Source organism: Gymnogyps californianus, chromosome 1 (assembly GCF_018139145.2).
Source record: "Gymnogyps californianus isolate 813 chromosome 1, ASM1813914v2, whole genome shotgun sequence".
NCBI lineage: Eukaryota > Metazoa > Chordata > Aves > Accipitriformes > Cathartidae > Gymnogyps > Gymnogyps californianus.
Genome location: NC_059471.1, coordinates 91,906,617 through 91,922,367, shown reverse-complemented (window position 1 = coordinate 91,922,367; position 15,751 = coordinate 91,906,617). Strand labels below are relative to the sequence as shown.

The window sequence follows — 15,751 nt, the reverse complement described above, 5'->3', positions numbered from 1 at the left end:
ACAGCTTTGCTGGGTATATTATGTTTAATTTTAAAAGAATATTAAATGTTTTGAAAGTATATAAAATAATTAGAAAATATTCAGAGAAGGGCAAAATAAAGGTCAGAGGCATGTAAACGAGACCTACATGAGAAAAGACCTAATTGATGAGATTTTTGGAGAGGTAAGAATACTTGGTGTCATGACAAAGGAGGTCATTCATCAAAATTTTTGTTAATAACACTGACACAAGTGGATATTTGTTTAAATTAAGAGTGACTCATTGTTTATGAAAGGAAATAGATTTTGGATTAATTAGTATCTATTTTTTATTCTGAATTGTTACTGAAGCTGTGTGATATTTCATATATGAAAACCCAAATGTTTGAAACTATGGTATATTTGAATCAACAGGGCTAAAATTTCCTTTGCTGAATGTCCATCTTACATTTCTTTTGTTTCATTTGTATAGATTTCAAGAAACTTGTTTGTTCCATTCTAGGAAACATGGATAGTGAAAAAACCCCCATTGATTTCCAAGTTTAACCAAAACCCATCAAGAGATACACTTTTTTTTTAACTGTCGCTTCCCAGGGACGTGAAATTTGACACGTACTGTAATTTTTGTACCAGGTTTATACTTTGCCATCCCAATGAAATTAATGGCCAATTTTGACACCCCTTGTTCCAGATAATTTTTTTCATATTGGCTATTAGAGATTTTCTCCCTGCAGCTTACTCAGTTCTCCTGCAGCTCCTAGCAGTGACCAATTTATACATACACAAGATAGTTTCAGAACCTCAGCATGCTCCACCTGGGATTATAAGGCTCAGGCTTTTTTCCTGGTGATTGATTGCTCCAGGGAATGGTTTCTGATTTGGGAAGTAAAGGGAAATGAAAGGACAGGAAATGTGAATACTGACATGCAAAACTTTTGAGTTTTTGTCTTTTCCACATTTTGAGTGTGTGGAATTCTAAGCTTTTGGTTTTCTTTCAAATATATATTTAGAACATCATTTTTTAGTTAGCTGGATAACATACATAAACACTAAGGTATATAGCATGAAATAGATTTCTTGGTCCATGACTTAAATTCCTATGCCAGAGAAATAACATTGACAGAGAAATAATATTTCTAGATACTTAATAGTAAATCATAAATATCTTACTGTCTGAATATCATGTTATACTCAGAACATGCTCTATCAGAATATGTGACAGAAGACAATTAATCCAAACAAAAATAAAATAATTCAAATTTTCTAGAATGTCATTGATTTGGTAATAGCAATAATGTGGAAAAATCTGCTGTCACTATAAACTTTTAAGTTTTCATTTATTGGTAATTTATGTCTTATCATGATATTTAAAAAATTGATGGCTTATTTCCTACTTCTCTTGAGTAGTACCTGTTAAAGTTGTTTCCATATCTTCCTTAGCATATTAAGGTTAAAATCAACATTTTCTAGCCTTTCTGAACATGTCATAATAATTTTCAGATTTAAAATATCTTTTTTCTTACATAATTCTACAATGTCTTTTACTGAATAATATAGTTATGCAAATTCAAAGTCCACTTCTGTTTCTTACATTATTTACTTTGTGCAAAAAGCATGTAATTTACAGATTTAGAGTTGGAAAATTTTCCCAAAGATCATGTGTTGGAATAATGAGTAGAAATGTGAGGTAGTAGATTCCGCAAACCACTCTCTCTTCTTTACAATTCGATTGAGTTTGTGCATCTGGCTTAATTCTTGTTTGCTTTCACTCTACTTGCTAAATTCTAAGCATAGCACGATTCATTTTATGATTGACTTAGCTTAAGAATTGTAGAATATTTAAAATTAAGATAATTAATACATATATTAATTAAAATGTGTAGAATATTTTAAAAGTGAATTCCATCAAAAAATTGAGCACAAAACCCCAAAAATTTAACAAAGTGAACTGGAGCTGTGATTTTCAATTTTTTATTAAGTGAGTATTATATCCAGGATATAAAGTTCAGGTGTCATTATTTCTGACAAAGAACCATTAGAAAGGAATATACCCCCTCATCTTCTGTTCAGTAATACTAGTAAACCATAAAGATGAAAAATAAAATCTTGGTGTGAAGTAAAACTACCCTTTAAACTACATTTAAATTGTTATAATTTGTGATTACTAGACTCCTCAAATAGTTTCCTTTTTATGATATAAGATCGTAAATGCCTTTTTTAAATGTATTATTTGAAATTTTGTTGCCTTTAAAATATTGCAAAGAAAAGCAACAAACTATTACAAAAAGGAACATTTTTTTCTAGCTGTAAAAGATGCTATCACAAGCATGTTCTCTGGACTTCAGCTTGTATAGTTGATATTATTCCAATGAGCAGAAGTTTGCAGGATTGGACCTTTATTTCATCCTTTTTGTAATGTGTTGGCATATAAATGAGATGCTTGTCCTTCAAATTAGGTAGGCAGAAAGACACTGAACAAGCAGTTATCCTTTTTTATCTAGTTGTAGTTAAAATAGATGAAAACATTTTTTATCATACTTTTTTTTTCCAAAATTGGATTGGCTAGCTGTGTTTCTGTCTCTGGCTGAAACTAATAAAAGACAGTTCTACTTTTCATTTGTATTACCAAACACAAGCTATAAATCTGAGACATAATTTTTAGTGGAGATGCAGGGAAGGCAAAACAAAGAGATGGAATATTGTACTTGTCAAAGCTTAGTACAGCTTTTATTTTCTTTAATAACTCCATTGGATAGCGTGCATGTGGACTGGAATTCTGTTGCACCTAAATAACTGCAGCATTCTTATTCCTAACCACCCATGGGGAAATAAAACACAGATGTTCGGTGCTGACTTCCCATGTCTATCTGAATCCATGTGAGAGCATGGCTGAGGGACTCTTTGGGTAGATTCATTTGCCATGACAAGAATGGCAACAGATTGAGGAAGAGTCCACTCATGCTAATGGTCTTTTTTTCTTCTATTTCTGTTACATTATAACCTCCAAAATCTGTCCTGTGTTACTTCAAATTTGATGCCCGCTCTTCACAAATGAAGGAAAGGCAAATCTGGTTTTTTTATGCATGGTGAAATAGAACCATCAGATTCTAGCTGCAGGGTTTAACTAGACTGTGACAGAATGTTAGAGGGCAATTTTAATTTTTTTTTTTTGTTTTGGCTTTCTACCACTCATTATTTTTCTGCTTACTGCAAAATAACACAACATCCTTTGATCCCTGCCTCCTTTCAAAAGTGCCAGTAGTGTGAAAGAGCTTCTCATATACAAACTAGCAATTTGTACTTCTCATAACTCTGTCAAATCAGCATTCTCCCTTATTTCTGGAACAAGTTACCGCAGAGTTGTGTGCAGCAACTGAAGAATGTTTTTGTGTTAAACGAGACTGAGTCTTCAGTCAGTTGGTCTGATAAGTTCTCAGCTACAAGTTCTCAGTATTCATTCTGAGGCTTATGTACTTCAGAAGAAATAAGGGATGGAAACACAGTAGAAGAGTTATAGGTAGTGATATTGGAAATTTAGGGAGTTTGAAGAAACTGTTTGAGAAAGGTTACCCACAGAAGTTGTGGATGCCCCATCATTGGAAATGTTCAAGGTCAGGCTGGGTGGGACTTTGAGCAACCTGATCTAGTGAAAGATGTCTCTGCCAATAGCAGGGGGATGGACTAGATGGTCTTTGAAGGTCCCTTCCAACCCATCCCTGGAAACATTCAAGGTCAGGGTGGACAGGGCTCTGAGCAACCTGATCTAGTTGAAGATGTCCCTGCTTATTGCAGGGGGGGTTGGACTAGATGACCTTTAAAGGCCCCGTCCAACCCAAACTATTCTAAGATTCCATGATTCTATGGTAAAAGCTGAATATGGCCGTGGATTTTTATCCGGAGAATATTCCTTTCTCTATGCAGCAGTTTCAGTGAGACATATGCATGCCTGTATTAAGAATTCATTAAAAAGCAGGAATGGAAAGAAATGGCTAAATATTATGACACTGAATGGAGTAGGGAGACATTTATTTTTACACTGCTATTTGAATATACCTGTCTCAAGAATTATCTGAGGCTTTTAGTGGCTCAGTGGTATATCGGATCCTTTGTCTAGTTTGGTACAAATTTTTGTGAGCTTTGTTTGCTCACAGAATTGCTCAAATTATTGTTTCGAATGCACAAAATCTCATAGTTGTTAAGCTTTCATTAGAGAAAAGGAGAAAATCTTAATTTTAAGGACTTTAGGGAAAGAAAGTCTAACTTTAGACTAAAAAAAAATTGATGCAGTCCTCAGTCCAAAACATTTGAATTCTTTCATGCCTGGCTGCATTTTATGCAGACAGCAAGAGGTATAGTGCGAAGTTCACCATTGGAAGGAACCATGGCCATAGCTTTTCAAAAGAATGGACTTCATTTCACTGAGGAAAGGATTTTTGTTTGGCTGAAGGAAAACAGCAGTTGTGACATGTTCTTGCTTTACATTGATGTCTTGACTAGTCTGGAAGAGAGAGCATTTTCCTTCCAAACACAAATACCACAAAGAGAAAAATAAAATCCCCGGAACAGCACAAGTGCCTTGTCACACTGAGGTTGGAAGAAGCCACCTACAAGAAATAGAAATGAGAATTTAAAGAATTAATGATTAAATGCATTTCAGAAACATTCGTTTTGCTTGTGTTTCCTCTCTGGTAATGCTACATATGATGTATGCTACCAGGACTGTAAAGAAATGACACCTGTATAAATTAGTTGCATAAAAGGCATGTTTTTCCTCCAAAACCTGCATTTATTTCTCTGTTTTTGATACTTATAATGTGGGGCTGAAAGATAAGCTTATGTAACTCATGTTTTTTTATTGATTCAAAAAAATATTTGTGTTGTCTTTCTGATAAAGAACAAGGAAATCACCAAAGTACCAAATTATGCCTGTTTGGATGGTAGACTGAAATGTGACAGGAAGTCCTCTGCTTGAGGATTTCATTACATCAGTCTTGATTCACAAGGAGGAAGTCTTTGCTAATTACTTTTTGTTACATTTAATGCTTTTATCCTTAAGTCAGTACACAGTTTATGACAATATATTTCCTCAACATTGGATTTACTAACAAATTCAGTCATTCAAATGATCCTAAAGGATTTAGTAGACAGAGAGAGATTGAACACTACCTAGTTCAAAGAATAGAAATAAACAGCATATTTATGTATTGCTTTATAAAGCAAAAAGAGAACCTGTATAATTCAGTCCTGGAACTGAATGGATTGATAAATGGATAATTAATGGTCATTGACAACATATGGAGTTTTAAATGTTTTCACACATTTTAAAGATGTTAAAGGTCCAGAGTAAATTCAGTTTTTCTTTCTTTTGGTCTTCCAACACATGGCATTGTGCAGTTAGGTCGGTGTACTATGAAGCATTTTGTCTTTCTCTGAAACAACAAAGAACTGACTACTTGAAGAATGGTAAATGTTGGGTTGTGAATATCCAGCAAAAGGCAAAACCAGTGATACCTGATAAACTTTTTTGTGCTGTTACTTTGATATCTGTTTAATATCTGCTGAAACAAGTGTAAAAGAGAAGGATAAACAGCAAAATCATTAAAGAACACTTAAACATGAGTCTGTAAAGTGGGACTTTGTTCTGATTTCTTAAGAAGAAATGGGGTTAAAACAGATGTAACCTTGGCGTAGACGAATTGAGTGACTGAAGTCAATAGTGCTTTGCTTCCCCTCCAGCCATCACCTTCCTCAGATATAGTTTATTAAGTCTTCAAAGAAAGGATGGACATTCAGTCATTATTACCTGGTTATTGTAAAACTGTTATTATTGTCAAAGCTATTGTTTAATTAGCATTTTCCCCCTCTTTCTTTTGCTTATGAACAATTTTTTTTTTATTTATAAAAACAATGTTTTGTTTTTCTTTCCTAAAATCTTGATATTACAGAGCATTAAAGATAGCCTGGGGAGACTGCTGGGTCATATAGACATTGTTCAAAACAAGAAGATACCGGCTTTGCAAAGTGCTACACCAAGGGAAGCAGCAAATATACAAGAAAAGCTGACTCAGCTTAATTTTCAATGGGAAAAAGTTAACAAGATGTACAGGGACCGACAGGCGTAAGTAACTTTTAAAAATTGCTATTTCTGATGGCATCCATTAGTATTTGGCCTACTGTAGGTGATTGTTTCCTTGTCTTCTTTTTGTGGAAATACCTTTTAAAGCCGCAAATGATACTTTCTTGTAACTAAGCATAGAAAGTTTATAGGGAATTGTAATTTAATTTATGAGCATTTTTGTAAAATTGAAAATATTTTTACCAACTATCGCTTGCATTGGACCAAAATCTGGCATGATATTGCGTACATATTCCTATGCCATTATAAATGACATACTTTTACCCTGAGATAGTATTAGGCATTTACTCTTTCGTACCTGTACTATTGATTTAAAAATTTGAATCTGTGATGGGTGCATCAGAGTAAAATCCCTTTTAATTGCAGAGGATTTACTGGTTCGAGGAGCAGTTCTCACTTTATGTCTAAGGAGCACAGCTAGAATTGTTAGAAGCTCTAAATCCAGTGTCATCTTTTTATAACTCTGTACATTAAACATTATACAGCAAGGCAGGACAATCAAGAGACGTACAGAAAGGCATTAAAATGATAATAAAGCTGTGATCTCCTACAATATCATATAATACTTATTATTTTTTTTCTCCTTGTATATTATTTCTGGTGTTTGTAATCCGGGAATCGTATTATGATACAAAATATAGCCAGACCTATTTTGTTAATTCAGGCATGGCTCATGTTAGTAACACAACAGAGACTAGCAATCCAGTAATTTATTTATACTCTGTCATAGATACCTGATTTTTTTAAATTTTTGGCATTATGCAATAAAATACCTAGATTTATACTTCCTCTTTTAGTTTTTTTAATTAGATGATATATCAGATGTTACTGGCAGTGATACAGAAATTTCTATGATTTATGGGATGTACTTTTTTTTCAGTATGAGTAATTTAAGAGTTAACAAATAAGTTTGCCTTAAATAAAAAGTCATAGTTTCAAGCATTTATTGAATTACCACAGAAAAGTCCTTGACAATTCTTCTGAGAATGTAAACCATTAATCTGATAATGAAAATCATTATATATATAACTGACTAGTTCCATTCATTGAAATTGTCCATTCATAGGAATTTTACAAAATTGGCTCTTCAGACAATGCTGAAAACTTGACATTAAAAGTTTCATTTGATATGCTACCCCAAAAGACAATAAATTGGCATTTGCTAGAATATCACTTTTTACAATACACATGTTCAGAGATATCCCTTATCTCAGAAACTGTTCTTAAAACCATTATAATTGTTCAGAAAAAAATTAACTTAATGTCCAAATAATTATTGTGTTGTATAGTAGGAAGAGATATTAATCTAAATGTGTAAGCAGTGACTAGAAGTAAAAAAATACTTCCTGTGGGCTTAGGCTGCACTGATTTTGTCCTACAATCCAAGCCTTGGTAACTTCTGTGTTTTCTTTGTTTAGAAACATTGGTCAACAGCTGTCACTTTGCAGATTTGTACAGACATATTATTTCCACTGTCAGCCAGTCGCTAGCTTTGATTTTAGGTTGCTGGAGAGAGAGAGTAAAGTTTAAAAAAATAATAATCAGAGAGAATCATAGTAAAAAATATAATTCAGTAATCTTCATGTCATCTCTGCTTTGTCTCAACATTTCAAGTGTAAGAAACTGAGACAGATTTGTAATCTGCTAAAGTTTCCAGACTCGCCCATGTAGAGTACTTTTTTTAAAAATAGTAAGCCTGGCTCTGGTGTGGTAAGAAAGATTCTTCTGTTTGTTATGATGCCATGTACAAAAATGAAGGATAAGTTAGAAGCAGAGACTGGAGCCAAGCTGCTCACACAGATAATAAAAACTGAGGATATTTGGTGGTGTGCTGTTCCGAGACTGGCTTTGCCCAAACTCTTACTGGTATAGGAGACCAAGCTCTGAGAAACCTTTGGAATCTCCCCATATGCATTTTCTACCACTGGTACATAGCAAGGAGAGTGATTTACTGTTAGCTGAAAGCTTGGACCACCAGCACTGCCACTCAGTTATCCCTTATTTAGACTATAGTGATATTTAGCCAGCAGCAGAAAGTGTTCTGAGGTGAAATGAATTAATGTTTGTCAAGTATCTTGAGGTCATCAGGTAAAGGCACTAGAGAAGTGTAAAGTATGACTACTCTCCAGCTGGTGTTTGCCTGGGGGAGTCATCCTCTTTTAGTGTGATGGACAGCAACTCAAGGTGGTGATAAGCTTGACCGCTGTCTGGAATTGCATGCCTTTCTTTTTCTTTTAAATATTTTGTTTGTGGTGTCAGTCTTACGGTGTCACTGTTTCAGTGGTTTCATTTGAACTCTGAGATGATCCCTATAGCTTCTGCAGTTTTGTGAGGTGCATTTGGACTGCACACAAATGCTAGGGAGGAGATGAAGGAAGACGATATGGCCTTTAGGATTTTGTTTCTAGCAGTTTGTGTCTGTAAGGGGTGAAAGTATCAGCGTAAGTCTGCCCTTGAGACACAGATGAAGCTGTGTTTATGAGATATGCTATCGATGATGATGCTTTAGGACAGTTTTGGAATTATCATTGAAGCTCTGTCTTGCTTTCAAGAGAGTGTGTCTAAGTTACAGAAACATACTATACTATGTTCATTTCTGGATATTGGTTTTAGGAAATCAAAGGGTTGTAATAACATGGAAATTATTATTTAAGTAAATGCAAAGAAAACTATCACTGTGATAGATGGAAGAACAAAAGAACTTTCCTTACCCCTGTAGTTACTAGCAAAGAGTTTACTCTAAATCTCATAGAAATCAATAGAAACATTCATGTTGAATTCTTTTGTGTGAAATAGATTTCCTGGAAGTCCTGATTCATATCTAGATACTTTGTAATTAACTTTATAGTGAGTTCCTTTTAATTAGAAATCAAAATAGATTTTCAGTTTGTTTTACAGCAGAGCATGGGCCAGTTTGACAGAAATTCATTGTGATGATAAATACCCAAATAGCTTTATGAGTGCAGTTCTTCTACAGTATTTGAAAACCTTGTTTCACATTGTCACTTTAGCATGTTTCCTGTATTTGAATAAGTGTTAATACTGTACCTACTGTAAGATGACAGGCAATATTTTACTGAAAAAGTATAAGCAAAAATGCTGTGATCGTCCTAGTTTACTCTTTCAGTTGTATTAGAAACCTAGGATGAATGCAAATTTTTACTCTTTTCACAAACTCATTGAAACACTAGTCTTCAACTGACTAATTTTTTAACTAAAGCCCACATCTAACATGGTTGTTTGATAGGACTGAGTTTCTTTTCTGTACAAATTAATTTCAGAACATGGTAATTGGTTGTGTTTCCAACAGATATATGGGGGTGACACCATCTTATACCAAGTGGAATTTGTTTCTTTGGGTTTAGTTTTGTGAGTGCACAGCAAACTCCAGGAAACAGTAGCAGTGGCATGATTTGTCTTTTGTGAGCTAAGGAGTTATTTATGATTTCATTTATAACTTCAACCTTTGCTCTCATGATACTAAATTTCTATGTTATCTTTTCCAATAGTCACATTAAGATAATACAGTCTGAATTTTGTAAGGTAGAGTTACGTTACAGTGCCAGTAAGAATAATCATTCAGATGCCATAGTTTTTCCTGTCCTTGTACCAGGATTTAACAGTAGTCTCCCTTCTTTGCAGCAGCCTTAGATAATGTTTTTTTTATATTAGTCAAGACTATTTAGGAAGTGACGCTAACACCAGGTCCCTATATATTGTCAACGAGAACTCATAATATTTGGAAAAAAATAAACTATTATTCAATAGATAATAGAAAATAGATTTTTAAATTACTGTCTTGTATAACTATTTATCTTATCAACTTACCACTTGTGGAAGACCTTGTTTCTCTTGTCAGGATATTGTCTTCCCAGGATATTTATGCCTCAGTCTTGTTTCTGTGAACAACATGTACTCCCTAAAAGTATTCCTTTCTAACAGTGCCAGAAGTCATTGAATCAATAAAGTGCAACAAACTTTTCCAGAATAGACCAACAATGCATTATTTTAAAATATTTCTATAGCAATTGCAAATCACTCACAGAGAATGTTAAAAAAAAAAAAAGAAAATTAAGCACAAGGCAAAAAAATAGAAAAATACTCAAAAGAATCTAATTTAAAAGTAAAATACTTAAATTTTACAGATATTGTAGACCTTGAACATTTTTGAAACTGTTTCTTGACAATGAGTTAAAATTCTAATGGATCCCTCATATTAATTTCAGACGAATAATTTTTGCCTTTTTCATGTCTTATTTAAGAACTATCTTCCAGGGTATACATTATAGACTAGACTAATGCTCTTCTACTTAATCTGAAATCTACTAAAAATAAATGTTGTGAGAGAATATGGGAAAGTTGATACCAGATATCTTTACAAAGTGTTTCTTGCTAATTCTGAAAAGAGGAAAAAAGTGATATGCCAGTCTTATGTCAGAAAAGATCCCAAATCCATAATAATGGTGCCAAAACAGACTGATGTCTTTATAAAAGTCACAAACAACTAACAATTTTTATAGTAACAAGAGCAAACCATAAAGAACTAGTTAATAGGCTTATACTAAGAATGATTTTCATTTTTGGACAGCAATACAACTGTCAACTATTTCTGAGTAGCCTTAAATTAGCTGTTGATTAGCTTGATAAGGCCTAATGAAAAACATGTATTATACATAAAGAATCTGCTCATTGGCAAAGAAATAATATTTTGTGGTCGTATTTCTAACACCACATAGTAGCAGATGTTGTAATCCCTTAGTGATATATTCTGTCAAGTTGAGAATTAATCTGATTCATGGATCAAGATATTAGGAAAAAGAAATGTAAGACATTATTTTTTCAAATTTCAGTAACCTGTGTATGTCCTGTATAGCTGCAGAACCAACCACCAGTAAGCCTTGAGAACTTGCCTGTCTATGGTATCTGAATCAGATCCAGTCTCTGTGCTCTGCTTGCTTAGATAAAAATGTATAGATACGATACTAAGATATCTGGATTCAGCCCAAGTGACATATTCAGAGTATAGTTCTCTTTTCAGAATATGAGATATCATCTTGGAGTAATATCTATAAGCAATTGATGAGTGCAAAGCCAGGTAGTATTAAAATACTGAGGAAATATACTTGCTTGAATATAGATTTCTAGAAACATTTAGATGCCCGAAGACATCTTGCATGGCCTCAACCTCTTACTTCAGAGGGGCACAACTCTCTCATTCATCCTGTGCCAATCTTGTAAGGATTTCTCATTAACATTCCACTATTAAACTACGTTTAGGACTGAATCCCCCTGTGACTGTCCATTATACAACTATTTAACCTTGCAAAGCATCCAGCCATCCAAACTGAAAACAAAAGATAAACCAGTGACATTTAGAACCTTTAAGAAAATGGCTTTGTAGCCTTGACTGTCAGATCTATCTTAAGGAACATAAAAATAGAATTACTGTAGGTGACTATTTCATTATTCGTTAGATATCCTAGGGGGCTGTTTAGGCCATTTATGTTTTCCTTCTCCAGGTTTCTCAGTTGTGGATTCCCAATTTCCATGTGTGGCACCAAAAATGCCCTGCAAATGCGAAGTCATTGAAGACATGAATCATCTGACCTATCTTTAGCTATCCAAGTTTTAGCTATCTGTTTTACAGTACTTGTCTAAATTCCTTCTCAATTAAATACTCCCAGGCAATTCTTTCACAGGTGACTGTTGCGCTATATAGTGGGTCCATTGACTCTTCAGGGACACTAGATGAGATAAGACTAGACACATTACTTTTAGATAGATAAAATTAGGGGAGATTAATCTTAACCTAGAAAGTATAATGAAACAATATAATTTAATTTATATCTAAACATGTTGTTATATATCTCTTTTTCACTAAGCCCAGTCAGCATTTCTTTGTTCCTTGCCTTAACTCTGACAAAGTGAATGACAAGAATGAATGCTAAGTGGCTTTGTTTCAGTACAGGGAGAAGAGCAACCTGTGGAAGGCCTAAGTATTTTGAGAGAAGGGCAGAAATAGTGGCTGCTCCCTCATCTAAGAGTATCTGCTCGCATACTTCTGTTGAGGTTGTAAGTCTTGTTATTAGACTTACCCTTGTCTCGGGATTCAGGATGAAAGTGAAAACCAGAACAGATTCATCCTCAATGAGAGAAGGAAATTATTTCCTTTCTAACGTTAATCTCAGAATAGCTACCATGCCTTAGTTACATGCAGGGTAGGCTTTTTTTTTTTGCTTTCTTTCACAGCAGCTTAAACTGTTCATCTACGTTTTGAAAAGGGCAGAATGGAGACAGCTTATAATACTTGACTCTCACAGTCACCATTAGTTGTTAATTTATTTCCATACCGTACTTATTGTATAGAAATGCTCTCCATGGCAGTTGTCTTGCAGCAGATTTGCCACTTCATTTGCCCCCATAATATCACACCATCAAGTTAACATATTGGTAAGTTTCAATGGTTCCTTAATTGCTTGCAAATAGATATAAAATAATGTATAACAAACAGGTATAGTACAAAGTATAAATACTTTTATTATGGGCAATCTAGATAAGGCTTTCTGTCAATATTTATAATGTAAAGAAACCCAAAATGTATGGGAATATTTTGGTTGCCTAGTTTATAACTAGAAAGATTTAATTTACAGCATAAGCTGGAAAATATTTTTGCCTTATATATGACCATTAAAATGTCTCTTTTCACAGGGCAATGTATATAAGAACAACTTCTAAATGGAATAGCTACAAGTAAAATTTAAAATTATTTGTTAAAGCTTAAATAGCGAATTTGAGGCAGGATGAGAAATAATATTGTAGCTTTTGGGAAGCGAGTCATGTTTATTAAATCACTGTCATACAGGTGGTTTTAGCGCTTAACACAGACAATTCTTGATATGGGAATTGAAGGTGTCTGTATAGTAAAATGAGGTGAAAATAACTAATTCAGAATTTCTATTAATAAGTAGATCTGATTATCTCATCTGAAATAGCATATGTTTGTGCTGTGAAAGTTTCAGCTGAAAAAGCATCTTGAATGTTTCTAAATCACCAACCCCCAAGCCTGACAGTTAGCATAACTTAGCATAACTTTACTCTAAAATGCTCAATGACAAAAATGCATTACATTCATACAAGAATTATTGTAGTGACTTTTTCTGCTGTACAAACTAAAAGAATTTCACTGAAATGTCTGGGAATTGTTACAGCTTAGTCATGAATATGTGGGCTGTAGAACTATGGGAGTGCGAATATGTATGAAGACAAAGATGGGCAGAAGCTAATAGGCTCTGAGCTATCTGGATATGAACTGTCTTGGGCCTTCACATCAGATATAAAAAATAATATGACATTGTGGTCAGTGTCACAAGCTATGAGACCCAGCTGAAATGCAGGGTATACTTGCTTTAGGGACAATGCTATGTTATTGCAGCTATGTAATTTCACAGATAGTCCTGATTTATATCCAGCCATCTCAAAACACTGGCAGAGTTCATTCATGCTTAGCTACATCCATCTGTGTAGGCATAGCCTAAGAGAGTTGCAGTATCTAAAACTTTATTTGAGATGACTTCTATTACTTTCTGTAAGTGTTGACAATTAAGGTATGCTTTTACTGTTGGTATTGAATCATTATGTTGTGCTGTGCAAGAATTTTTTAGCTGGGTGAATATTTAGCTGGGTCAACTGTGCACTGAATGAAGGATGGTGTTGCAGGGACTGCCATTAGGTCCAATGCATGTTGGATGTACTAAGGTGAGCTCCTTTGCAGAATTCCCTTGATGCTTTTTAAGGAATTGCTGCTCTCTAGTTGCCATGGTGCAGTGTACACCTACCTTTAAGTACCTCCTGGGAGGGCATTTTTTGACTGTAGAGGGAGCCTAGTCTTTTAATATCTGTAGCTAAAGTCAGAAGTTACAATTTTCTGTTTTATACAGTTTTCATCACTGTCATTTCTCAGCTGTGTTCATGTTGTAGCTATCATCTAATAAATATAATTTTCTCTTTCCTCCTCCAAGGCAGTTTGAGTGCAATTTTTTTTCTTTTATTGAATGTCTTACATATACCCCTATGTGCTAAAGAGACAAAGAAGACACACATTATGTTTGGAGTAGAAAGCAGCAAGTTTTGTGGTAGTCATAGACCTTGGTACTAATAATTTTGAGACTTAGAAAGTTCAGTCTTCTGTCTTGGTGACCTTCAGTAACTCAGTAGAGTTGGTCAAATTTCCTTTTCTTGAAGGGCAAGTCAGTGTTTGAGGTGATTTGGGCAAAAACCGGTCAATACTTCTGGTTTGACCCAGAATGTTATAGGAATCGACCTGAAAAAAACTGTTTGCATTGGCTCATTCTTATAGCACTAGATACACTGCACATTGCTAGAGTAGTCTCTGTTCCAGAAAATTTTGTAATCTATACCCTTGAGATTAATTTAGCCTTGTATTTATTTATCTGAGGAACCACAAATATTGTTTTATTTAACACAGAAAAGAAATTCCCTTCTTAAATTGAAGCAGAGCATTCCAGAGATTTTCTGTAAAAGTAAGCAAAATGCCTGTTTTCTGTTTATTGTTGTTTTGGGGGGATTATACCATTGATCCATTGCACGTAGTTCTTTCTGATGTGACGTTATTTGTTGCTTCCTGGAATATATCATTTCCTTTTAGATTAGACTTTAATTTTAAGATATTTCATCTGATTGGTAATTATCTTAAGTGTCCAGTTGCTTTTCCAGTAAAAGAAGGATTAATTCATAGCATGAGGTTGAAAATGTTCTTTCAAAAGTTATACTAAAATAAAACAAGAGTGACAATTATTTTGCTGTTCTCCTATATCATTATGCCTGGTATCACTCAGGAAAATTGGGTTTAGTAATAACTTCATTAAGACCTTGAGGCAATCCTCTATCTATTAAGGCAACATGAGAATAATACTGTAAGATTGTATAGCCTCAGTTCTGGGCAGATGATCTGATTTATTCTTCCTGTCCACAAGTCTTGTATGACAGCAACAAAATTAAAAAGAAGTGGGGTGCCAAGGTTGGAAAGCAGTAACAAAAATACACATATACTTCCCATAGAATACAGAGCATACCTATATTTTGGATCTGTGCATGTATTAACTGGATGGCTGGAATACAGATGCCAAACAAAATGGACCACAGTGACCCTCTGCTTGTCTTTCGGGAGTGGTAAAACAAATAGGGTGTTTTTTCTTCTCTCCAGCAACCAATTTTTTAAAATCCTATAACAACACAATTACCTTTGAGAGTGATACTTCCCTGTCAAATTTGGTTGAAATTGGCTAAAAAACCTAGAAAATTTATTGTTGGAAATGAGTGACGGACAGCACAATCACTGAAGTCTCATTTCCTTAGGTTAAAAATAGAAAGAAAATGTATATTTTATTTGCTTAGCCTGTTAGTCATAAAGAAATTCTCTAGAATCCCTTTTAGGAGCTTTTCTCTGTGTGATTACACCTTGCTCCTTAGTTTTCCATCTGTCCTGAGATACTGATCAAAGTGTTATGTAAGATCTAGCTATGGTGACTTATAGGAGATTTTCATTTCCTTAATTAGTGTCATAGAATCACAGAATAATTCAGGTTGGAAGGGACCTCAGGAACTCTCCCAGTGTAA

At 34.2% G+C, this 15,751-nt stretch overlaps 1 protein-coding gene across 2 annotated transcripts in view; it reads left to right on the top strand.

Moving 5' to 3' along the window:
* DMD (dystrophin) overlaps positions 1 to 15,751 on the top strand; it is a 922,027-nt gene that overhangs the window by 270,958 nt on the left and 635,318 nt on the right. For both annotated transcript variants that reach the window (XM_050904429.1, XM_050904437.1), the window contains exon 38: positions 5,925 to 6,097. In XM_050904429.1, the coding sequence (XP_050760386.1) occupies positions 5,925 to 6,097 (173 nt within the window). The remainder of the gene's footprint in view (positions 1 to 5,924; positions 6,098 to 15,751) is intronic.